The sequence below is a fragment of the Anser anser genome (assembly GCF_964211835.1).
Source record: "Anser anser genome assembly, chromosome: 2".
Lineage (NCBI taxonomy): Eukaryota > Metazoa > Chordata > Aves > Anseriformes > Anatidae > Anser > Anser anser.
In genome coordinates this window covers 140711303-140737452 of record NC_139721.1, presented here as the reverse complement: position 1 = coordinate 140737452, position 26150 = coordinate 140711303, and the positions used below count along the sequence as shown (strand labels likewise).

Sequence of the window (26150 nt, the reverse complement as noted above, 5' to 3'; positions counted from 1 at the left end):
CTCTATTTTTGACAGAGGTGGAGAAAGGCAGACAGGTTGGGACCCTACCTTGTTTTCTGGCAGGTCCTTGCCCAATGTAGCAGCAGCTTGCCAGGTAATTTGGGTACTTTCCTCAAACCCTTCCAGGGCATCCTGGCTCCTTAACCGCAACCCAGTAAGTAGAGGTTTTTTGTGGTATTGCTGTAGTAAATCCTCATTTCTTTTTGTATGTAAGAAAATGTTGTTTGTTTTTTTTTTTTCAGCAAAGAAAATTTCAGAAGTTTAAATTAACAATGTAGCTTCAGAACCCAAAGCCGTATGCAAAATGTGCGTTACCATTCTGCATTTGTCTTTAGAGAAAGGATGAAACATTAAGACATGTTGCAAACCTTGTACTTTGGTAGTAACAGGTTATTCTACTAGTCCTGTCAGGCAGTTCTTACATCCCCAAAAAGAGAGGAATACAGTACTCTGAGAGAAGAGGCCAGCTCCGCAGAGAATAGCACAAAAAATGAATAGCACAGCATCTTTGTAGTTAGACTGGGTCAGCGATGGAACAAATTGTTTTTTCTGACGTGGTTAAGGCCACGTGCTCTTTAGCTTCTCCTCTTCTCCCCTTTTATTCAGCTAGAATTGGTTCATGCACAGGGTGAAAGCACTAAAGGTATATACCACATCGTTTGTGAAATGACGCTTACTGCTGTCTGCAGTGGCATGGATGTAAGATACAGATAGATAGATATTAGACAGTAAAGTATGCACAAAGTGGTGGGGTGATCAGAATAGAAAAATCAATGTTTTTTGTAGTGCTTTTTGCCATGATGTGGTGTATTAGATAAAAGGCAATAGTATGTAACTAAGTCATACGTTTGTTTTGGCAAAATGTACGTAGAAAAGTTGAGGATTATCTGTAAGAAATATAAGCCTTGGTAAATGCCAAATTTTGGGAACTAAGGAGACAAACTTTCTTTTGTGTGGTTAGTAGTGAATAAAGGATATGAAGACACATCTGCAAATAGCATAGTCGGTGTAACAGAAAATATTGGTGGCATTGATTACCGGCAGCAATCTAAATCGACCATTGTTGCTGTTCTCCACAGCCAAAAGGATACAGCAGGGCAGTGGTGTTGGGGGGGGAAAGGGGGAGGTCAATGGAACAGTTGCTAGGATTATAAACAGCAATGAAAAAAAGTAATCGTTTCTCACGGGCAAATTATGATAATGGTATTTATGAATAAAGACAGGGAGATAGAGAAAAAAAGATTCTTTCAGCTGCGTTACGTCTCTTTTGCTTTTAAGGCTTTATCTTGAGTGAAAGGAGCTGTATGAGAGAAATAACTTGTTGAGAGTGACAGTCGAAATTGGGCTGGATCAGAGATGCTGGTCTTAGCTGGTAGATTACAAGGTGGCTAGGCCATTCCTGTGGATCATTAGGAAAAGCGTGGGGGACTGCCCAAGATGTGATTACTATGCAAAAAAAGCAAGGAGATGGCGAGTGCAAGCTGAGGTAGATTTGAACCCAGTTGGACTTCAGACTGCTGGTTTCTGAAATTTTACCTAAATTGACTTTAGTTTTTGTAGAAGTTTAGAAAATAGAAGAAGGAAAACAAGGCCAAAACTCCGAAGCCCCTTTTTTTGCTAGGCAGATTTTGGAAGGTTGACAGTTATTAAGGAATAAGCAGCATTTAGCTAAAAAGAAAATGTTTGCATGTTGCATTTGTTTTTTTTTCTTTTTTTTCTAGGGTTGTATTCTGTCAAATTCTGCATAATAGCAGTTTTGCATCATCTATCCCGTATTTCTCTCTGATTGATCACACTTCATTTTCTTTACTTTTAGGAGATGGTTTTCAAAAACGGGCAGGGTAAGCAGCAACAGTTTGTGCTTTCTGTAAGACCCCTGAAGAAAGCGAAACAAACTCAGGATTTCCTAAGTGTGCTTTAATGGTACCATGTCCAAGTATGTTTTTTCACTGCAGTGGCTAAATCATTAAAACAACTAAAAATGTTGCAGTGTGCTTGGATGGCATGTAATAATGCTTCAAAGTAGAAGAAAACTAAAGTTTTAATACGGATAAGTGTGATTGTTGAAATGGCTGGTGATACTTCTTGTTAGGGCATGTTAACGGGGGAATGAAATCACGCTAGGGCAAACTTTGAAGTACGGATTAATGCAGCATCACTGCTAAATTTGGTGATGCTGGATCTAACTTAGTAGCCGTGACAAGCAGCTGAGATTTGGATAGTAAAGGACATCATTGTAATGCACATGTGCACGTTTGGTTCCAAAAAAAAAAGTCGCAGCCTCCCTGTCGGATACAGGGGAAAGCCCACTTTTGAAGAGCTATGGCTATGCTGATCTGTCTCATTTTTTTTTTCACACTGTTGTTGAACAGCTGCCATTTCTGTGCTGGATCTGGCCTCACAGACATACAGTAGTCCTTCCTTGTGCTGCTTGGCATGAGGTACCTGTCCTGCAGAAGTACTGAAGTCTGCACTGGGAGGGACATGTTCCCCAAGTTCAAATTCACATCTAGGAGTAGGGGACACTTCTGATGCGGCAGGGTGTAATGATACAGAGTAGGGGAAAGGAGAAGCTGTGGGAAATATGTGCTGAATATTCTGCTGAGACTGGCACTGCTGAGAAAATATGCATGTGTATCCCTTTTCTTCCTGTCCCCACTTGCTTACGTTTGCTGGTTAGTTGCTGACTACAGTTGCATGGTTTCTAGATTATAATGAACTATAGTCACTTTAGCACAATGCTACTAGAACTTAAATAATGCAAAATGCTGCTCACTGTAAGCTGTTATGCATCAGCTTCATCAAGGTAATTGTGTATATGCTTTTATCTATGAGAAATGCAAGCTACGAATCAACAACTGTTGAAGAGAAGTTTAAGAGCAAAGTGATAAATAATTCTGCAATAGTGGTTCCAGCATGTGCTCTATTAAGTGACTGTAAAATAATTCTGACTTCAAAGATGGAGGGGGAAAATAGGTAATCTTGCATCTTGATAGATACAGTGTATCTACTGCAAAACACTACCAGTAAGAGGCTTGCTTCTGTGGTTACAAGTGAATATTTGAGTTACTCAACCTATTTCAACTTCAATAGGAAGCACTGATAGGCCGAAAATGAGATCAGTGAGAGGCATAACGTTCTTCATAGAGAATAGAAATGCATTATACGTGTTCAGTGAAGCTCCATTTTTTACATATGCAGGGCAAAAATATCACAAATTTTAGTTGATTAGTAAGAAATAATAAATTAAAAATTGTTTTAAGTGTTTAGCCGCACATACTCCAGTGACAGTTTTACTGTTTAAAAAAAAACAAAACTCTAGCAGTTGGCTCTTTATGGTCATGATGTGATTGTTGAGATATATTCATTTTTCTATTCACCTGTTACCATCTTTTTATCTTTTCAGATAGTTTAACCACATTCTGCTGCATGATAGGGGAAAAAAATCTTGAATACTTGTTTGATCTTTAAAAGTTAATAAATCAAATGTTCTTTCTTTTAGGGAAGGAATATATATAAATGATTGCTTATATATTTCACGAAATACCATCATCTTTCATTTGACAGGATTTGTCTTCAGTGAATCCGAATCAACTGCGTTAGAGCAATTTGAAGGTGGCCCTTGTGCAGTGATTGCACCAGTACAGGTAAGATGCATTTATTACAGGAATTATTAAGATTAATAAGCCTAAAATTTGTTCTTTTCTCAATGTATGTGGATCTGAAATACCAAAATTAATTGCAAATCAGCTAATTTCATAATTATGGTATGGAGAAAACCAGTATTCAGCACAAGATAAGTCAGAGCTGATCTCATTCTGACCTGTGTGTGTCGAATTGGATTCGTTTGAGGAAGTACAGCGGGTTGAACCAAGCAGAGGCAACTTTAAAATGGGGAATGCAGGATGAAGGGGAAAAGTAAAAGATTAGATAGAAATGAAATCTTAATACTTTGTTTTCTCTCAAATTCCTTGACGTTAAGAAGAGCAGTACCTATGTCAAAGTTTTTTATAGGCATTGTGGTTATTTGAGCGATGTTGGTGTTAATGAAAAGCAAAGCAGGGATGTAGACACGTATAGGTTTTCTTTAATGTGATCTTCAACTTACAGCTTGTAATGGTTGAATCAGTGCATTTTGGAAATACTCAAGGGATTTTTGATCTCTGACTAGAATTGTCTTGTACTTCTCAGTTATATGTTGCAAAATATTTTTGCCTGCAGTACTGCAGTCCCATGAGTCTGGAGGTGTTTAAATATGTACTCTGGGAATTGAAAGTATAGTTTAGATTCAAACTCAATAAGGTTGAACTTAAGGCCACATTTGTAGTTACTTTGAATGGGAGAAATCAGTAAAACAGTGCAGACTTAAGTCTCTTACTGAGTGATGACATGCTTGAAGCTTTTCTAATAGCATGCAAAAATGCTTTGATATAGAGCTTGTGATGAAATGTAAAACTTAATTGTCATGAATTTTAATAATTATTTGATGCTTTGATATCAAAGGCATTCCTTTTGAAGAGGCTTTTTGCCAGCGAAAAGTCTACTTGGAGAGACTGTCCAGGTACTGAGACCTCTTTTTCTCTTTTTTTTAATTATTCATAAATCAAGTCATAATACAAATTTTTGTTCTTGTAGTAAAATAAATAATTTTGTAATTAAATAATTGTAAATAAAACATTTACATTTTCTATTAATGTATTTATTTTAAGTGTTCTCCTGTGCCATCTACGGGGCATAAAGTATGTACACTACATTTTATGATAGAATGGTTTGGGCTGGAAGGGGTGATTAAAGGTCATCTAGGCTGCCCACCACTGTCATAGGCAGGAACACCTTTCACTATATCAGGTTGCCCAAAGCCACATCCAACCTGACTTTGAACATTTCCAATCATGGAGCATCCACAGCTTCTCTGGGCAACCTGTTCCAGTCTCTTGCCACCTTCATCATAAAAAATAAATAAATTCCTTATATGTAATCTAAATCTACCCTCTTTAAGTTTAAAAACTATTGCTGCTCATCCTGTCTCTACAAGCCCTAGGAAAGTCTTTGTCTATCTTACAAGCCCCCTTTATACGTTTAAAGGCTGTAATAATGTGTCTCTGGAGCCTTATCTTCTCCATGCTGAACCCCAACTCTCTATAAACTCTAAATTCTTACTTGCAAGGTCCATGCCAGTCCACAGTACTTCTGTGTTTTATAAATATTTGATTAATTGAAATCTATTATTAGCAAAGGGAATGGGTTAGAAATCATATTGAAACACAATACTCTGAAGACAGCTTTATACGTCTTTGGTCCATTACAGTCACAAAACAATGTTAATAAGATAAAATTAATAAGCTAACTTAATTATTCGCATTATATTAATGTGGTTAAAAGATACTATTAGCATATATAAGGTACTGATTAGCAGCAATTGAACTCATGCAGGTTTCTGATTTTACAGAAGAAGAACAGAAGAACCTTCTCTGTCATACGTTATGTGATATTTTGGAAATGGCTTGCTCTGATAATTCTGAGTCATACTCTCTGGCAACATGGATAAGAGGAAAAACAACTGAAGAAACTGCTAGTATTTCTGAAAGTCCTGCAGAATCCAGTCGTCAAGAGGAACAACCTTGTAAGAAGAATTTCAGCTCTAAATTACCTATCACTTAGTGAAGTATTATATTGTTTTTGAGTGGCCACTGCTTTTTGTTAGTATACAGATAAGGGTTTTTGCCTTTGTGATTCCATTAGCAGTAGGAGATTTTTGTCTGTTTTAATTAGAGGCATCGGTCCTTTTCGCTGAAAGAAATGTGCTATCACTGGAGTTGATAAACGTGTGCGTCTTCTTGAATTTGAGCAATTTGACCAATCTTTTCACATTTGTTTTTGGAATTTATCGGGACCTTGTGTTACTTTAATTTGGAAAAATGTATGTGCTTCATAAAGCTGGAGGAATATTTTAACTTGTCACTTGCAGCTTTATTTCAGAAGAGCATTTATAAGAAACTCTTCAAATCTTAAACTGTTCTAAAATATTCTGGATCCCTTTGTTGGGTAGAAGTAGCCTTTTGAAGTAGCAGAACAACTAAAACAAATCACCTTCTTTTATTAATGGATTTTTTTGTAGGTTAGAATTTTTCATTTGCCCTCTTTTTGCAAATGTCTTGATTTCTTCATCAGTTATTGACGTGAAAGACCAAGTGAACATCACCTGTTGTGCTAAGATGCTGCATCCAGTCATATGTAACTACTGTGATGCCAGTAATGAGGAATTTTTTTCTGTGTGGATGTGATCATTAGGGATGTATTTATACATCATTTAGTAGGAAACATCTAACATGTTAAAAGTTAAGATTCTTTTTCTTTTAGTTTTTGTTCTCAATGTGCCCTTTGAGAAGTATGAAAGGCTCTTCACATGAGAACATGCTTATAAAGGTGCATCTTTTGACAGAAGGTATCTGTTACTCACGTTTGTGGTGTAATTACAAAGTAAGAATTACACAAGTAGATTTGTATGTGTAAAGCTAGCTAGAGCAATTAGTAGTGCTGGAACTCGTTATGGGACATGTCATCTTCATCTGTTCTCAAATGCTCTATGTGCTTTAGAAGGCTCAATCAGTAATAATTAAAATGTAACTTAATTGGAAAAAAAAACAACCCAAGAGGTCACCACATAAGAGTTCCAAAGTGAGGGTTTTTTATAAAGGCAAAGTGTTACTTAGAAAGTTGTATCCGCACTTTTATGTTTTTGATTCTTTTTAAATCTTCCTTTGAAAGATAAGGCAGTTGTAACTTTGAAATTTCCAATTTCTGTGGATTTTCCAGTTTGAAGAAAATGTGAAGCAGAGCCTAGCTATCAGTAGGTTTCTTTTGCCCTTTTTGCCTTGTTCTGAAGAGCTTTTAACTACAGCAAGTGTGTTCGGGAGGTCTCAATACTGACACTTACTGAACTAATCCATTCTATTACATATGTACATTTTTCATATTTCTGTACAAGTCTACAATTTCTGCCAGACTTTGTCCTTAGTATCATGGAATGTGCTTAGGAAGAGCAGGTTACGTTTACTATGAGCAGTGAGCAGTCTGCATTTGTCATTAATGCTAATATCCTTGATTGTACCTGATTTCAGATATACTTTGTGTTTTCACTAGTTTCAGATATACTTTAGTGTTTCCATTCTTCTTCTACATGCTGCTATTTTTTACTGTAGAAGTAATTTCAGTTACTTGCCTGCTTAGGCTAGGAACAAAAATATGGATAACAGGGTGTTGTCAAAGATAAGGATAAGAAGGTATTGTTAATAATGTGGAATGGTACCATTGATAGTGCAAAGGAATACATTTTTCTTGCTTGGTTGCTATAATTAATAAAAAGAAGCAGGTTTTGTCATAGTTTGCAGGACTTAAGAGATGGTGTAGGTTGGTGGTGCAGCATTACAGATGCGATTCCATGTGGCAGGCTAGTACTATTTGGGAATTGCATATGGGGATATGTTTATGGTAAACCTGGAAATAGGGTTAGTAACAACATGATAAAATACCATTCTAAAGAAATTCTATACAGTTGTAGCTTTCATACAGCTCGTGCTCTATTGTTCTTTGTTCTCCTCTCCAGTAAATATTGTCTTTATCCAACTTTGGGTTACATCTACACTTCTCTGTAGGATTTCTACTTCTTTCCCTTTGTTTCAAACAGTAGTTTTTACCATTTCCGTCTGCTCTGTAGTAACAGAATGAAACTGCCTATAATCTTGCTGTGTGAACAAAAGATGGATTCAAGCCCACTTACTGAATACAGTAGCATTTTTCATCTGCTTTTGTGATGTATACTAGTGATTGTTGTTGGCCATGCATTGGCTGTAGTAGTGCAAGTTCCCAGGTTCAAAGATTGCTTTATATGATTGATTCCCTCTAATTTTCTGTTCACAAAGATGTGTGTTCTTCAGGAGGGGTTAATTCCTGTAGCATTTATAGCTTTTCATATAAAAACACTTCTTGCATTAATAGGGGAAGTGGGGGGAAAGAAATCTGTTTGGAAACTTTCTGCAATGTAGATCAGTATTTCATATGTTTCAAAAACGTCTTAAAATATTTTAAGTCTAGTTTTGCTCTTAGAAACCCAATTTTTGCAATTCCTCATAGTTGTAATTTTTTAAAGGATTAAAAATTATCTGCTGCCATATTTCTGAGGTAGAAAAAGAAATTATTCTACTGCTTGTAGGGTCAGTTATATTTGTATGTCGGCAAACCAAATGCACCTTTCAAAATAAAACCAGGTGTAAAATGCTATTACAAGGGAATTACTATGGGAAGAGCTGATCAGTAGTATTAACCGTAATGGCTTCAGGTCTTTAATGAAGTATATGCAGTCAAATTCAATAGCTAGGCGATGAGACATTATTTAAAAACTTAGTAGTAAGTGGCCTTAATAAGAAGCAAGTCTGTTCGGAATATTATTCCGTTAGCAGGAAGATAAAGTCCTTATAGACGTCGAGGGCACTAAAGACTTCTACAGTCGTCATAATATTTGAATGCCTATCAGAAATTGATAATTACACAATTAGAACACTTTTCAAAGTTCATTTGACCTCCCTAGTTTGGAAGTGTTATGAGGGGAACAAAGGTATAAAGCCCGTGTTGAACTTGGGAAGACACTAAATGCTGTATTTTTTTTCTGTCTTGAAGGTAATATTTGAATGGCTATTTAACCATTATTAATATAAAATGGTGAAAAAACTACTTAGAAATAGAATGTGTAACACTTTATAGACTAATTCTACTTCATTTATGATATTTGAATAAGCATTAAAAGGGAAAAACAAAAATTTCAGTAATACAGATGTATACTTAAAGGAAAAAATACAGCTTTCCTACGTTGATAAAATGATCCAAATAATCGTGCTTGCTCTTCTAGGAAATACTTGTTGACCTGCAAAATTAAATCTATAGCATGCATATGCTTGATGACTTTGAGGCAGTCATGATTTGTACAAAATCAACAGCTTGGCATCTGACAGATATTTTCAAGGCTACGCGATCCAGTGGCTTTGTGCTTTCAATAAATTGATTACTCCAAAGAGTGTTCTCACTAATTTGTATGGTCTAAACTTAATGTTATGGTAAATTAGCTTTATACTAATCAGTTAAAAAAAAAAATTCAGGGGCAGGTTAAAAATTAAAAATATAATTAATGCTTGAAAGTATACTAGCTTGCTGTGTGTATCTTGTGTCATTTTTTGCCATGTGTAGTGCTGAAAAGTGTCTCTTGTGTATAGCTGCCTTGGCTGTGGAAGAGCTTGGCTTTGAGCGATTTCATGCATTAATTCAGTAAGTAATATATTGGAACATTTAAAATACAATATTTTGAAATAACACTAATATTTACAGCCCTGAAAAGGCTTTGTTCAGAAGCTTCTTGTGTGTTACACATCAGGTTAAATTTGTTTTTCACATTTGGGGCTTGGGGGGGTTGGTTTTTTGTGTTGTTTGTTACGCATTTTACAGTTTAAAATGGAATAATATTTTGAACATAAGAATTTTTCTTTAAAATAAAACTGGAGCAATGTAATACATGAAATTGGCTGAATGAACACAGCTAGTCAAGGTTCATGTTTAATTATAGATGTTCATCCTCAATTTTTTTCATACACAGGTGATTGTATTTGAAATACTTGATATATGCACTGAAAACGATTGTCATCTACTGTTATTTGACTCAGGATTACCCAAGAAATATTTATAAAAATGTTTCATATAGAGGACTCTTTTTTGTTTCATACTTTACTGTTTTCTTTTTGGGGTGTAAATTCAGAGCTTAACTAGTGAGTTTGTGTTTAAAGGCAACTGCCTTTTGTTTTCACAGTGAGGAGTTTTAATTGTTATAAAGATAAATATCCAAAGAGGAAAATAAAAGCAAGAGAACTATTAAAACACTTGAGATGGAAAATGTTACTAATTAGAACTGAAATAACTACTGATTATTGTCTTCAGTAGTAATTACAGTTTGTGCTTTAAACCTCTTGTCATATGAGAAAAGAAGAAAAGGGGATATTTAAATTTCTGTAACTTCCTCCCCCAGTCCCAATTCCTGGATTCATGATACCCACTTCAGTTTTTCTCAGTATATCTCATTGGAAATGAGCACTCTTGCACGTCATTAAGTTGAGTGATGGATTTCAGAAACAGTCTTTGCCTCTGTCGATAATGAAGTTAGTTTAAAATTTTCAAGTATTATCCAGAGTGAACTCTCATATGGATATACTTTGCAAATGTACAGATAAGCAGCGAATGTGATTTACTTTGAATTACTCAATAAAAAAGCGTGTGTGTTCTGAAAAGCAGTATTCGATTCTATATTTCCCAAGACAGACCAAGTGCATTATTTCACTGGAACCTGATGGAACTTTTCCTCAGTTTTTATTTTATTTTTAAACATAAGATCACCTGGTGTTACCTAATCATCCAGGCAGTAATGCTATTATGCAACAGGGTATTTTCCCAAATGTGGATGTACCACTAGTGGTTTTGAATGTTTGGCTTTTTCCAAAGCTAGAGTCTAATAAAATCAAGTTCTCAAGGGAAAGGTAACCATTACTTCTAAAGGTTGAAATATTATTTTTTTTACCTGATCAGGTGAAGTTTTTTCTCCATTGTCTATGAACTGAACATCTGTCATAACAATATGTAATGCAAACATTATTCTGGACATACAGTCTATTTGTGATTTCAATAACAGCGTGTGATAGAATTACTGGCTCAAGCCACTCGGCTGTTTCACAAATATATGTAGCTTTAAGCTTAGTGTTTGCATATAAAAATACATGCATTTTTACACATTGCTCCAGAATTATTTTTCTTCTTCTAATGGGTAAATAATAATGACTCCGTGGTGGTTTTAGTAACTATAGAACAGCTGCTGCATCATTCTGTATGTAACGATTGTTTTATGCTGCTTTTACTTGGACAGTTTCACGTTACGTCTTTATATTTCTTGTTTGTGCTTTGTGGCACTGTTCTACTTCATCTAAATATGTTCTTCTTTTCTGTTATTTTTGTCTTTAGCAAACGAGCATTCAAAAGCTTCCCTGAACTGAAGGATGCAATTTGGGATCAATATTCAGTGTGGACAAACAGATTTGGAGTATTGCTCTTTCTGTATTCTGTGATACTGACAAAGGTTTGTAGGTTATTTGATTTTTGTGTGTGTCTTTGTTAACAGAAAATTTGATCATGTAACCCTTTTCCTGTAAAAAGGTGAACACTAAAGTCAATTGGTAAACTAGTTCAAATCTAGATAAATGGATAGAATGCTGTTTTCATTCATGTTGCAATACATTTGCAGCATGAAAACTTGAAAAGCTCAATCCCTTTTGTGTCTTTTTTCTTCTCATCTGGGATAATTACAGATTTTTGTAAACATCCTTCCTTGTTTATCTCTACCATCAGCTATCAAGAAAAATGTGCTTAGGTTTCAATTCACTACATAAGAACATCAGCCTCTGCAGTGGTCTGTTTCAATACTGCATTCTGTTGCTTTCCATTTCTGTTTCTATTTTCTATCATGAGAAACAAGTGTGTTCAGGTCTCGGCTCATAGAAGAGGGCCAGCCTCCTAATGTTTTACTGTTGCATTCTGCAGTAAATGTCTATTCATTCCTCAGGAGAGCAAAAATATTTATTATTTTTTTGCAGGGTATTGAAAACATAAAAAACGAAATTGAAGATGCAACGGAGCCCTTAATAGATCCTGTTTATGGTCATGGAAGGTAGGATAGAAAGTGTGATTGCTACCATTTCAAATAAATGAGCATGAGTTTTTTATGTTTTTGTATTTGAGCATCCTTTTAGGAAAATACTGACATTATGAGAAGGATTCAGTTATAACTTGGTAATAGGTAAAAGCAACACTTACCATAGCATACCTTTTTCACTGCTTATTCGGGCTACATTTCTACATCAGTGTTGTTAGAGATTGTGTTAGTATCACTGAATTACAAATACACCCTAATTAAAATAATACAGTTAGAGAATGATAAAATAATGTTTTTATTTGGCTATTTTAAGCTCTTTTAACTGCTTTTTCAGAAATAAATTGTCACTTTTAACAGGCTGTTTCTTTCTGTTGCATAGCCAAAGTTTGATTAATCTCCTGTTGACGGGACATGCTGTTTCTAATGTGTGGGATGGAGACAGAGAATGTTCAGGAATGAGTAAGTCAATTCTATTTTATGCTTGTTCGTAATTTTTACCTAGCGTGAGATGCTGACCCTACAGAAATTCAGAAGTACTGGCAATCATCTCTATATACCGCTGCTGTCAAACCTTCCGACTTGTAGTTGTTTGATCAGAATAATCTAAGGCAAGTGACCAATAACCAAACCAGAAAAATATATGTAAGGCCAAGTTAAAAAACTTAATGTTTGCTAATTATTTTTTGGTTATTTTGACACCTGCAAACCCTTCAACATAAGAAACTCATAGTGTTGGTAGAAAGGAAGCTTAAGACTACAGCCAGAGATAAAAAGATACATGAGAAGTGATTGAAGGAAGAGAGAAAAGATGACAAAAAAGCATTGAGAAAGCAGATGTGACGATAAATCCAAACTTGTCTTGCTTAAGAAGTCTTGAAGAGTACAGTCTGGTCTTCCCCCCCCCCCCCCCCTTTTTGATAGACTACACAAATCACTTTCGTAATAGGTACTGATTAACTTTAGAAAACTTAAGATAGCAAATGAAGCTAGTTTTGACTATAATTATCCCAAGGGTTTGGAGAAAATTGAGGGCTCCTAGCAGCAGTTAAGTCTAATTACTGACCTGATGAATAACAAGACATATGTTATCAGATTCTTAAAATGTGCTAAAGAGTATTTTCTGCTTCTCCATTCTCCAAAATGGGAGACATGCTTCTATGGGAGCTTTGGTTCTGCACTTCTGACTTAGGTCAGAACTAATTGAGAACCTAAATTCATGGTATTACTGTGTGAAAAGAGTTCAGTATTCTCAGAAAATAAAAGATTTCTAACTTGGAGTACTAAAGAAAGTACTAAAGGTCTCCCAGAAAGATAATCTGAAAAACAAAGGAGGGAGAGAACTGCAAGGAAAAAAAGGGTCAGGCATGTTCAAGTTCGCAAATCCTAATGCAATTCATTACATGATGCTTAAGTAGCTAGACAAACTTAAGTCTCAGAACCATTAACGATTACCATGTGTATCAAAGACAGGAGGTGTCGAAATATTAGAAAAGGGAAAACAGGGTACTTAACAAAAACAACAAGAAATGCTAAAGGAAGAACCCTGGAGAAAGGACAATTTAAACTTCCAAAGGGTCTTGAAATAAATTAGTAGTCAATATGCATGCATGAGAAGGATGAAAACCAAAGAACAGCCAGCATAAGCTCATCAATAATAGACTGCAGTAATCCAGTCTGAATGCCTTGGTAAGAAGTCTAGCAAATAAGAGTGAGAAGAGTTAGATACAATATCTAAATGACATTCTGATAAGACTGATGCAGAAGTACAGCCTCTATGGAATCATAATTAGGTGGAAGCCTAAAAAGTCTCAAAGGAGATTCCGCTACTTGTACATAGTCAAACCAGAGCATTTTAATTCAGATCTTGCATGAATCTATCTTAAATTTCAATTCAAGTCAGTATTTTCAGCAACGACTTACATGATGGAAAATCCTTGTGTAAAAATAAAAAAAAATACAGGCTTTGTATTTTTGAAACCTGAAACAGACTTTGTAGAAGCAGAGGAGAGGATGTGAATACCTTTAGAATTTGAAGTGTTCATGCTTTCAGACCATCATCTTTGTAAAAATAACAACAAAAATCAAAAGCGCAGTACAATTGAATTGAAAGAAAAAGTACAAAATGAAGATCTGGCCAAGCACAATAATAAAAAAAAAAGTCAATGAGTACTCATATAAGGTATGGTAGAATCACAAAATAATTCATTCTTGAAAGCAAAACAATCTCTAGAAGTCATCTCATCCAACCCCCTACTCAGTGTAGTTCCAGTTAGATCACAGCTGTGGCCACTCGAGCTTTGAGTATCTCCAGGGATGCAGATTCCACAACCTACCTGAGTAACCTGTTCCATCATTTCGCCACTCTTGGAAAAGTATTTTCCCAGTACTGGGATGGAGTTTCCACATTTCAGCTTCTGGTCACAGCCTCTTGTCCTTCCACTGTATTCCTTCAAGAATAGCTAGCCTCTGACTCCATCATGTCCTCCCGTCAGATAGTCATAGGCAGCAATAAGATTCCCCCCATCACGTTATCGTTCTCTTGTTGGGATGAAACAAACTCATCTCTCAGCCTCTCCTTGTACATCATGTGTTCCAGCCTCCTAATCATCTCAGTGGTTCTCCACTGGACCCGCTCCACTTTGTCAATGTCTCTCCTGTTCTGGGGAGCCCAAAACTCCAGTGGTGGTCTCACAAGTGCCAGAGAGAGGGAACCATCACTTCCCTCCATGTGCTGGCTGTCGTCCTAACACAGCCCAGGATGCAGCTGACCTTTGGTGTAGTGGCACACTGATGACCCGTGTGCAACTCGTTCACACAGACCTCAGGTCCTTTTCCACAAAGCTGCTTCCTAGCCAGTCAGTGCTGGCCAATTGTGCTGTATGGGCTTATTCCTGTGTGGATGCATGACTTTGTATCTGCCCTTGGTGAATATCATAAGTTTCCTGACAGTTCATTTATCTAGCCTGGTGTGTCTACTCTGAATAACGTCCCTGCCTCCAGTGTACTGGCCTATCTTCCTGACTTCCTGAGACTGTTTCCCTTTCCGTGATCCAGGTCATTTTATAATCTCAGCCTGTAGCTGACAATCCTGTATTCACTGATTAACATTAAAGATTTTGTGCAGTTATGTTTTATTTCCACTAGAGGTCTGCTAAAAATCAAAGTACAGTAAACAAGGAGACTATCCAAGCAGGAATACGGCACATACCATGTTTGCAGGGACCACAGTGAAGTAGCAGTGAGAAGACTCAGCCTCAACGCAGAAACAGGAAAAACAATAGGTGATAATATTATCATAAGCCAATACACTTAAGAAATTTTCAAAATTACACTTGCCCTGTGTTTTTATTCAGAGGTTGCATAAAGATACTTTAACTCTTGTTCAGTTATTTAAGTAGGTAATTTTTAATTACTGAAGTAAAATTTTCAAATTAATTTAAAACAATTTAAAAATTTTAAAAAATTTTAAAAAACAATTTAAAAAGATTACTGACAGTAACTTTTAGAGAAAAAGAACATACTGAATTACCAAGTAGTTTGCAAGTGACACTCAAAGCTGTAACTTATATGGTAATGCAAATTTTCCAAGTTGGGCAGAAGTTAACCGGCGTTTTTCTTAAGCCACCACTTGTACAACTACCAGTGAAATGTCGGTCTTCTGACTTCCTAGCTTTCTTCTCGTTTCCTATGTACGTATTCCCGTTTAAACTAGTCATCTTATTCTAATCTCAGTTGCTGTTCATTTGTCTGTTCTCTTTTCATGAAGTAATTTCTGACAAACTAATTAAATCAAATTTTGCATCAGGCATTTTAAGGAGAAGCTCGCAAAAATTTCGTGAAAAGTGAGGACTTTCAGAGAGAACAAACTTAACGCTTCCCATGAGATAGATTGCGTGCTGGACTCAAGTGTTGGCTGTTGCTTTACTGGTCAGCACGTTAGTATAACTAAACTGCCTTGCATGTGTGGCCTTGCTAGGCTGGTAGTGAGGAAATGAACAAGGAAATTGAGAGTCAGGGATTGTGGTGGAGCAGGGGACAAGCTATGAAGGAGGACTGGGCGTGGGTGTTTAAGATATTGCTTGAAGAGGTTCTAATAATAGAAATCTTTGAGAAATACACTTTTATTTTTACATTGTGTTTTGTGGGATTTGTATTTTGGCTGGAGCTACCCTGCTTATTTTCAGTTCAGTGTTTTAAAACCAAAACTTCATTGATCTTAGTTAATTAGAGTAAACTTCCTGTCTTTCTTATGTGAAATGTAAGAAGTGTTTCAAAAATGAAATCCTGGAGTCACTTTTTCTAACTAATGCCAAGAATTTGTGATGTTTCAGATAGTCGCTAGGTGGTAGTATTCTTATACCATTGGTAACAGTATCATTAAATTCTAAAATCATCGTTAATTTGTGCCTGAACTTTTAAAGGCTCTGCATTTCTCCATTTTTAGAAATCTGCTTATACTTGCAAAGCTACTTTTTGTCAGGGGTAAAAAAAAAAAAAAAAAAAAAATCTGGTTGGTTTCTGAATCACAGAATGGTTGAGGTTGGAAGGCATCTCTGCAAGTTGTGTGGTACAACCTCCCTGCTCAAGCAGGGACGCCTAGAGCAGAGTGTCTAGGACCATGTCCAGGTGGCTTTTGAATATATCCAAGAAGGAAGGTTCCACCACCTCTCTGGGCAGCCTGTTCATTATAACCTGAATCATTGTTTTCTGACTAGTAAATATTGTGTTTTTGTTCTGTGCGTCAGCTCTTAAATCTGAAGCCTTTGTTTATCAGACAGAGTTTTACATTAATTTTATTGATTTTTTCCAAAATGTGATATGTTAAGATTATGTCCTTAATATGTAGTGTTACTTCTGTGATTCATTTCTCTTTGTTGCACATATAAATATGTTATTTCAGAGCAATAGCTACTCCCTAGTTTGAAGAATCCTTCAGTACGTTCTGAATTGAGATCTCTCTTGCCCTTGGCTCAAATGAAGGTTGAATTGTCAAAGCATATTGCAGTTTATAGCAGCTGCGAAGTTGGTGAGGTAAAGGGGTTCTGCAAAGAAACGTCTATGCACCCCCGTATGTTTTGATTCAAGAAAATTTGAAGATAATTCTTGAAAGCGTATTTTCAGATCAAAGAATCCTAGGTTGCGAAGAGGTCCTTTTACACGTATAGCTGCCACCTCTAAGGAATGAGTTGTACCTGCAGGCCACAAAGGTAGTAAATGAACTAACATTGTAAGTTTGGTTTCGTTATTCGTAATGGTGGAGGAAAAGTTAAACCATGTCTATAATAACTGTTCTCCACTGTTGCAAAATTCAGACATTAAAACTCAAAGTTGGTGAAGGAAGCGTGGCATAGGCTCCATGCACTGTTGAGATGATGTATATGTAAGCCCAGAGTTCCTTCAATTCCATACGGTTATGACTAGTTTCTAAGCTTGAATTTTGAAGTACTTTCTTACTCTCTGATAGAGATCTTCAAAAAAGCTCTGAGTGCTCTTTCAGTCAACTTTTTCAGTACAGCTCTTTCAGTAGTATGTAAATAGTCTAGATGTCGCTAACAGCTGTGTGTGCTTGAGAGCTGTATGCTTCATTAAATGGAAGTTGGTATAGAAAAATCAAATTGAGGGAACGCTTTATTTCCTACTAACAGAACTGCTATTTACAAAATTCTCATGTTTTATTGTTCAGAATGTGAAATGTTTAACATAAATAAAGCTGTGGAACTCTTAAAATTAAAAAAATACACACACAAATCTTTTCTTTCCCCTTCAGGAAAGCTGTTTTTCTTAACTTTTTCTGAGAATAATTTTGGTGTAAGATACAAGTACTTCTAATAAAACCAGCAACTTTTGAAAAGAGGTATCAACAGCAAACTTCATTTAAAAACATCTGTTTGACTCTAATTTCTTTATAGAGAGGGAAATTATTAAACCTTTCCAGTTTTTTTTACTATACCTTAATGATTTATCTTTGCTGAAACTGCATTACTTTTTAAAATTGTAGTTCCTTGACCAATTTTGAAAGCAAGAAAAAGCAACTTAAAAGAGGCTGTGAGGATTTTTCTTGAATAAATCTGGGTTTTGTTTTGAACAGAACTTCTTGGTATCCATAAACAAGCAACAATTGGCTTTTTGACATTGATGGAATCTCTGAGGTACTGTAAGGTAAGCTATTTTCTGCATAATTTACAATTTTTCTTTCACTGTGGTGTTTTGTGCTTCTTTGAATATTACTAAAAGCTTCACTGTGAACAATGGGAGATATTACAGAACTTACAAAGTATTTTCAACTTCAAATTAAAACTGAAAATAATAGTATATTAAAGAATTAAAATTGTTAAATGCATCTTACTGAGTAAATGTATGATGCTATTTAAATTAAAACTTTATTGCACCAACTTGAGATAGCAAGTTAGAAGCTCATATTATTACCAAAATAATGCTTAATGCAAGTTATATAGGTGGTTATGAAACTCTTGTCTTCAAACAGTATCTAGTCCCAAGGAGATTTGCTAATCGTGAATGCTGCAGTTCTAGTTTTCTTTTTACGCTATTGCTGTCTTCCACTTAAAATGCCATAAGTATGAATTGTAAAACTGTTAAGTTAAATGTTAGTTAATATAATGTATTGAAGATCTAGTAATTACTTTGTGTACTTATCTATGCACATCTGAAAGCTGCTGAAGTTGTTGAAAGTTGCTTAATCTATGTTGTTTCTTCATGTCATGACACAGACTTCCTTTATTTAATGATTTTATTCGAGAAATTGTGTTCTAGAAAATCATACTACTACATGCATACTACAGCATTGATAATCTTAATTTCAAAAGGCTTTTTGATTGATCTCTGCTTCTTCTTCAAGCTATATTGAATTCTTTTAACTTAGCTCATGGTTAAAGAGGATTATGTGGTTTTCAAAATATCGTGTATTGATAGACACTGCCCCTTCATTTGTTAATTGTCATTTCTGAATTGATACATCCAAAACCAGGTAATAAGTGGACTTCTACCTCATTTAGCATCTGATTACATTATTGTTAGGCATAGGAGTAGTTAATCCTGTGCATTTTGAAGTGTCTCCAAGGCTGAAGTACTAGATATTGATGATACCACTTTCTCAACTTTCTCAATGATGTCATCTTTCAGTTAATTACTGTAAGTTATGTTGTTTTCCAAGTCAATCAGGAATCAGAGATTTAAACTGTAATCCAAGTATTTTACACAGTTTTGATATTTTGTTGAACATTTTATAGTAGTTTTCAGAACATTTGGGTCTCCACTGACTGATTTGTCATTAGCTTGTTCGCTGACGAGATGAATTTCCTGGGTTTGCTTTGTGATTCTTATTTTATTACAACTTTTTAGGTTGGCTCCTATTTGAAGTCTCCAAAATTCCCCATCTGGATACTCGGCAGTGAAACACATCTCACAGTCTTTTTTGCCAAGGTATGTTAGATGTGATTTTTGTTACGTAACCTCAGGCAGATAAACACCACATAAATCTGAAGTTCAGATCTTGCCACGACATGAGTTTCACGTGGCTTTGATATAAAATGTAGTCACCAAAACTTTTAATTAAGCCTACCTTTGAAGACAGACTTGAAGTGGTTTAATGATACCTGTTAAATTCAGTGAAATCTTTTGATTCTGGTTTAATTTATTGAGGGTATGGGGGGAAGGGGGTGCTTTAGAACACCGTAATTGTGATACATACTGTCTTGAATTTTTATTGTGCAAGAGAGGGATAAAAAAGAAATAGTTACATGTAGGTGACTATTAGTAGTTTAATCTTTCTGTGACAGTACTTTCACAGATTTTAATCTATAACCATAGATACCTTTGTCCTAGGTTAAAAATAGATACAGGACACTTGCAATAATTCCTTTTATTTACTCTAACAGGTATGTACGATAATCACAAGTCCTCAGTTTAAAACCTTAGACCAAAGTTTCTGATCAGTTTCTATTTGTTTAGTAGAAGATTGTAAGATTTTTTTCTCATACACTTATAATTTCTACAGAACACTTTCTGATTAAAAACACTTACTGAAACTTTATCTATCTATATTTATACTTATTAGTGCATTTATTAGTCTTTATTACAAATGAACTTTCCTATACTTAGTATCTTACAAATGAATGACTATTTTTAGGAATAAATCTTGAAAGTAAGTAGTAGAACCTATGACAAAATGAAGGCCATAATTTCTTCAGTTGTTGAATTTGCCATAAATAAAAATAAAGAAGAAACAGAGTAGCAGGCTTATATAATAAAAGTGAACAAAAGAAACCCACGATAATTGGAAGCGTATATGCAGCAATTTCTTTAACCTTACTTTTAAAAAAATACACAATTAGCTCATATTCTGCATTGAATTTTTTGCAAACGCTATACTAGAACTTCTTTGAATTCCTGTTGCTCTAAAAAGGAATTGCTTTTTCTTTCCCACAATACAGAAAAAAAATCTATATTCTACTTTACTTGTTTTCTGCCTAGTATTTCCCCAAACAGTCTTTTCAAGTAAATTTTTTGGATTTCAGTTTCGAAGTTTTTTCACTTTTTTTGGAATAATCCTATGTCAGTACCTTATTCTGTAGATAGCGTTATGAGTCATGATAGGTATAAATAAAATAGACACAATCATCCTGTTATCCAAGTCAGGTAAACCTGTCCAGAATGTTACTGTATCTCCAAATGTTTTGTGTTTACAGGGACTATTTCCAGGTAGAAATCCATTTCGAATGCTCTTTCTTTTACAGCGTAGAGGTCTCTTTGCTGGGTTTAAGGTAACTAGGCATCAATGTCTAGTGCTTCCAGTATAGCTTGGCTCTTCTTTCCTTGCTGAACTCCAAATAGGCTGTGAAAAACTTCATCTTGTGATTAGTATCTCAGGAATCAAAGAGCAGGAAAAGAAAGCAGTGGGGGCTTGGCAAAGAATTTCCCAGATTTTTTTCTTATGAAAAGAGGTAGGAGCTGAAGGTGTGTAAAAGTTCCGTGAGTACTTTGTATGTCTGTCCTCACCCTAAAGTCAGGGTTGGTAAGCATTTCAGGTGGAGCAGAAATGTCAGCTATGCAGAGGAAGTACTGAATCATGTTACAGTTACCAGTTGAAGCTGCTTGCTGAACACTGTAGGAAGAAACCTGAATAGGTTGCCAGATGGTTAGTCAGTAAGTTGTTAAAGTAGTGTGTGTAGTTCTCTGGATGATGCTTCATACTGAGGATGTAACTTCCAGCTCGATGTTGAATATGATTAGACAGAGAAATCTTCAGAACTGAACGAGGAAAATGGAGAGGGAAGACAAAAGCAATTTAGATCAGGTTTGGATAGAAATAAATATGGCTCTAATTCTCTGAAGCTGCGTATAATTGACAGGAGCCTAAACCCTTATGCTTAAATAGAACATCTAAGCAATTGCTAAGCAGAGGAGTAGTCACTGTTGTAGTTAGCTGTGTAATTAGGCCAAGAAGCCTAGAAAAAGGCAATCTTCCTAGAATATCGTCCCTATGGGCAGATTCTTCATTGTTCCTTCAGGGACCTTTATTGAACGTGAAGGTTCAACAGACAAAAAGTTTTACTTAAATGCTGCATACCACCCTACTCAAAATTGGCAGCTGTTGTTTACTCAGTTGCTTCATTCAGGTTTTACATTTCATTTGAAGTACAGCAATAAACATTGGTGTCTTCACTGTGGAATGAAATCATCCACCATGGTTTTCTGTCTTAGAACATTTTATATTAAATACCGAAAATGTTATAGACAACTGTTGCTGTCTGCCAGAATATATTTGCATCACTAAATCTGAACCGTTTTGCTGTAGCTGTGACTTTCAGAGGAATGTTTAGTCATACTTTCTAAAATAAATCTGTCCATAGCAACCAGCCTGAAACTTACCTTCTACATTTTCAGTGGATTTTAATGAATGAGCAAAGTGCAACATAGCATTTTTGTGCTGAAAATCACACTTTAGGATAAAAGTGAAAATAAAAAACAAACTAGTTCATGACTAAGCTTAAATTCTCTTGCTGCTGCCTGAAATAGCCTTAAACAGTGACAGCTGAGTCAATTCCAAGTTGTAGCAAAAGTCTACCAGTAGGTCAGTAGTTTCCCCCATTATTAATGGAAGTTGAAATAATGGAGATTTTATCTACATGGTTTTCATCACCATGTCAGGATTGTCAAAACTCATTTGGGATGTACAGAGATATTTCAATCAGCCTCGTTTCATTACAGGGAATTGGAGGTACACAGAAATGACATAATTAGTTTCTTCCTTAATGAGATGAACCTTCACCTCACATTTCCCGTATTTTAGTTTCTTAGGTCTCAAGGAAAAATGCTACAGATTGTTCTGTAGTTCAGTATGTCATAAAGTTGGTAAGGACATACGAACACTTGCATTACCTGAATAGTTCTTCAGAACTCTCTGATACTTACGTCTGTCAAAGTAGATCTGAAAAAAATGGGGTCAAAAGTTGGGAGGGGGGGGCAAGTGTTAGCAGGGGATTGTAATTAGTACTAGAATATTTTCTTTTTTTCCGATTATGACTGTGTACGTATATGGTTAGAAAGTTGCTTGATGCTCAGCAATCTGAATTTAATCTTGATGGGGGGAGGAAGGGTGGCTATTCCTCCTAGTTACCTATCATAGATGCTGCATTTGTCACAAGGTGGATTTTCCCTGAAAAACTGACTATGTAGGTTCTTCGCAGGCAGCTAAATCCAGTCTGCCATCATTTCTGCCTCTCCCTGCCTTCCCTTCCTCTCACTGAATAAGACAACTCTCAAATGGCCTCAGGCCAACAAAAATAAACAAGGAAAACTTCATCTGACATTCTAAGTATCCCTGTCAGATGGTGATCATGCAAATAGACAGTATTGTAAATGTCCTCTAAAATCAACTTTTTTTTTTAAAATTGTGTAGAGAAGAAAATGAAAAATGGGGTGGTTCTGACAATGTAGAGATAAGGATGTGATGCTCCGGATAAAATGCTGTATGGTCAGGTTTTGGTTGTTTTTATTATCCTCATAACAGGAAGTTATGACAAGCTGAGACTGTTCAGAACCTGTAGGAATGTCAGAGCGTCATCAGGCACTGTAAAAAAAAAAATCAACTAGTTTATGTGGTTTTCATGTAAAATAAGAAAATGTTTCAGTGAAAATAATAGGAAGAACAATAGATTAATAGCTGCTTTCTAAATAGTGTCTGCTGACATACTAACTTGCATGTTCTGGAAGTTTGAATTCAGAGTCTTTAAAAGTGAAAAGACAACATGGAATGAGTCCCCAGGGACTTTGGGTTATTGTATACTTACTTCATTCTCGGTTCTTGGAGCGCACAGACCTCAACAGAACCAAGCTGTCCACTTCCATTTTTAGTTACAGCATTGTAGCATTTCTAGACTTCAGGAATCACATAAGCAGAGGAAACTACTGGCTGAGACATCTGAACAAGTTACAAGTAACGCTTTTCAAGGAAAATGTGCCTGTTTTGCTGGGTTGGTACTATTCTTATGGTTTTGGATTACAGTTTTCTATTTTTCTAATTTTGATTGCTGTAACCTGTTTACGTATTCTCAGGGCCTTTCTGCAGTATCCTCAATAATATTATCTCTTGGAAGAAAAGTCATTTACCTCTCTTCCTAAACAAACTTTTAAACCACATTTTAGTAGAGAGACACCTGAGCAAACACTGGCATTGCTATAGGAAATCCTGAATTTGGGTCAGTGGTGTTTGCCAGCACTGCCCAAAGGAGGAATGTTACTGAATATGACATCTAACTTAAGAACATCAACAGAGAATGACAGTGGCCGTGAAAGAAAACAAGATGTATGTGTAAAAATTCAACCGTTACTAGTGTATGCTAACAATAATGGTCTATACCAAAGTAAACTGTGTGTATCTGAATAAATTATACTTCTCCATTAATAGAGGAGTTCTGTGTAGGGAAGGTAGTGAAAAATGTCTACTCCCTTTGTTTCGGGTAATCAGGTAATCCGATTTTGAAGTGTTTCTTCGCTAGAGAAGAAATCAGAATCAGATTTTGAAGAATTCCACCTCAGGAAATGGTTACAGAGTATGTGGTTTCAGAGTCTTAAGTTTCCAAGAGTAAGTGGAATTGGTTCTGGTTGGGACTGTCTGGCAGGAGGATGTAGATGAGTACGTAAGTCAATGGCGGTAACTTCTGGGCTCAAGCAGGGGGTTAGTTTTCTGTGTTGCTGATGAAGAGCAGGGAGACAGATGCTGCTCTGTTTTTGACAAATGCTCTGACCTGATTAAATCAGCAGTGAGGCTTCAGATATATTTCCATCAGTTGTTAAGAGCTCTTTCTGCAAGAAAAGACCCCTCTTTGAAGTGAATGTTAGGGCAGGGTGTTCCCTGTGGTATCTGTGAGCCTGCAGAGAATTTAATTTATTCCGCCGGTTACTTTGAGCTTCACAGTGTAAGTGCTGTTGTTAAACAAATTAATTTAAATTGTTCTGAATAATGCAGTAGTTCACAGGGGTTGCTTTGTCCAAATAGTTTTGTAGCCAAAAGGCCAGTTCTATTCTCAATGATGGTTTCATCGTTGGAAAGGGGTACCTCAAAATACAATACTTCTGTAAGGTATCTATCCTGTTCTGGCTTTGCAAGATCACAGAGCGTGACTGTGAAACCTTATTCTTCTCTTTGTAGGTCTGCTCCAATCTTACTTTCTGATTAAATTGTTCCTAATGCAGATGCGTGTTTGTGTCTCAGAGCAGGCGCTTCTGGGCCATTTCTTTGTCTGTCTGTCTGGGAGGCTTCCTATGGGGAAACAAGTACTTACTTTCATATATATATGTAACTTACACAGCAGCATTTACCCAAGTAAATTGTAGGTTAAATTTATTTATTTTTTAATTAGTGGAATGGCATCTTCAGGTAGGGCCTTTCCTTGCTGCCACATGGTATGCAGAGGAACTGTGGAAAGGCATTGGAGGCACTGCTTCATAACTTGTATCCATGCTATACTGAACCACGTTATATCAGTTACAGCTTTTGTCCTTGTTCCAATACAAGGATGCCTAGAATTGTACACAAGATTTTTTGAGGATCTTAACCTCAAGGCAGAGTTGATGCTGCTCTTGTCAAAAGTGCTGTGCATCTCCTAGTATAACTAGCAATTATGGGGACTTAGTGTTTAGATCACAGAGGCAGTAACTCAATCATAAGATTTTTACATTATTTGTTCTCGGAGTTGAGACACTGAAAAATTGTAACATAGAGGTCATTAAACCGAGAGGGCGTAAGGCTTACAATATTCATCAAACCGGCTATTTGGGGATTTACCAACAAAAAGAATGCTTTCACTGTGTTTATCCTGATTTCTCTGACTAATTTCAGACACTTATCTTTATTTATAAGTTCCCTAAAGTTTCAGATATTTTTAACATTCATCCCATTATGTATAGCTTTCACTGTGATCATTTAAGGACATTGTTCATGGTTGGCTGATATAGACCATGAAATGTAATTATATATACCCTTAAGCAAATAAGCAAATTACTTCCTTTTGGGAAAAGATTTCTCATCCATCTGTTTTCTTTCAGAGGGGGAATTTGAGTTTCTATACATGATGTAGATGAGAACAGGACTGCTTAGATGATATCACTTTTCATGTGTTTATGTTGTTCCAATTTTTGTGTCACTGAATTATTCCTCCTGAAATATTACATGTTAGTACTGTTTTGTGCAGAAGTAGAGGAGGGAATGACTTTGTACTGTTGTCTTGGATGCTGTTTCCAAGCCTAGATGAAAACTCGTGAAATGGGGCAGAAAATAGTTCTAGTAGTTCCAATGGGAACTTTTGGTCCAGTAAAATCTAAGTCTAAAAATTCAAAGTAAAATGCTAGCACTTGTTACATGAGGTGCCCTTTGAAAACAAGAAGAGAAGGAGAGATTAAATAAGAAAAGAAATAAAACCAATGCAATGTAAGGAGCCTTTTGTAGGTCCACAAATGAAAAAAAAAAAAAACTCCTTTCCTTGAACTGTTAAGTTCTCAATTTAGCATATTGTCGGAGCACTTCCAAATTGGAAAAATTACAAAGAAAATACGCTTAAGTAATAGCCATGAATATCACACTAAAAATGCCATTTCTTAAGCATTTCAAGTTTATTTCTAAATACGGTTAGGAAGAAAAGGGATTCTAGTATTCTAGAATTCATCTGTTTACTGAGTTTTCCTAGTTCTCTTCAAAACATTTGTTCTGTTTACTTTCAGTTTTCTGAGTTTGTATATCAGTTGCTTAAAAAATAAACTCGTCTGACTTTAAAGATTAGCAGTAGGCTTTGGGGGCGGGGTGTAGTCATCTCTGAAAATTATTTTGACTAACTTAAATGACACGTTGTTTATGAAAGGTATTTTTTATTGGAACACTATAATGAATCTATAA

General features: G+C 35.8%; 1 protein-coding gene across 2 annotated transcripts in view; it reads left to right on the top strand.

The window, feature by feature from the left end:
• Positions 1-26150, top strand: part of MINDY3 (MINDY lysine 48 deubiquitinase 3) — a 50424-nt gene that overhangs the window by 4690 nt on the left and 19584 nt on the right. The window contains exons 2-10 of one of the 2 annotated variants that reach the window (XM_083825170.1): positions 3568-3647; positions 4504-4561; positions 5450-5623; positions 9267-9318; positions 11053-11167; positions 11682-11755; positions 12120-12199; positions 17829-17899; positions 19100-19180. In XM_083825170.1, coding sequence (XP_083681296.1) covers positions 3568-3647; positions 4504-4561; positions 5450-5623; positions 9267-9318; positions 11053-11167; positions 11682-11755; positions 12120-12199; positions 17829-17899; positions 19100-19180 — 785 coding nt within the window. Of the gene's footprint in view, positions 1-3567; positions 3648-4503; positions 4562-5433; positions 5624-9266; positions 9319-11052; positions 11168-11681; positions 11756-12119; positions 12200-17828; positions 17900-19099; positions 19181-26150 lie in introns of those variants that run through there. The other variant, XM_083825171.1, reaches the window with a different exon arrangement.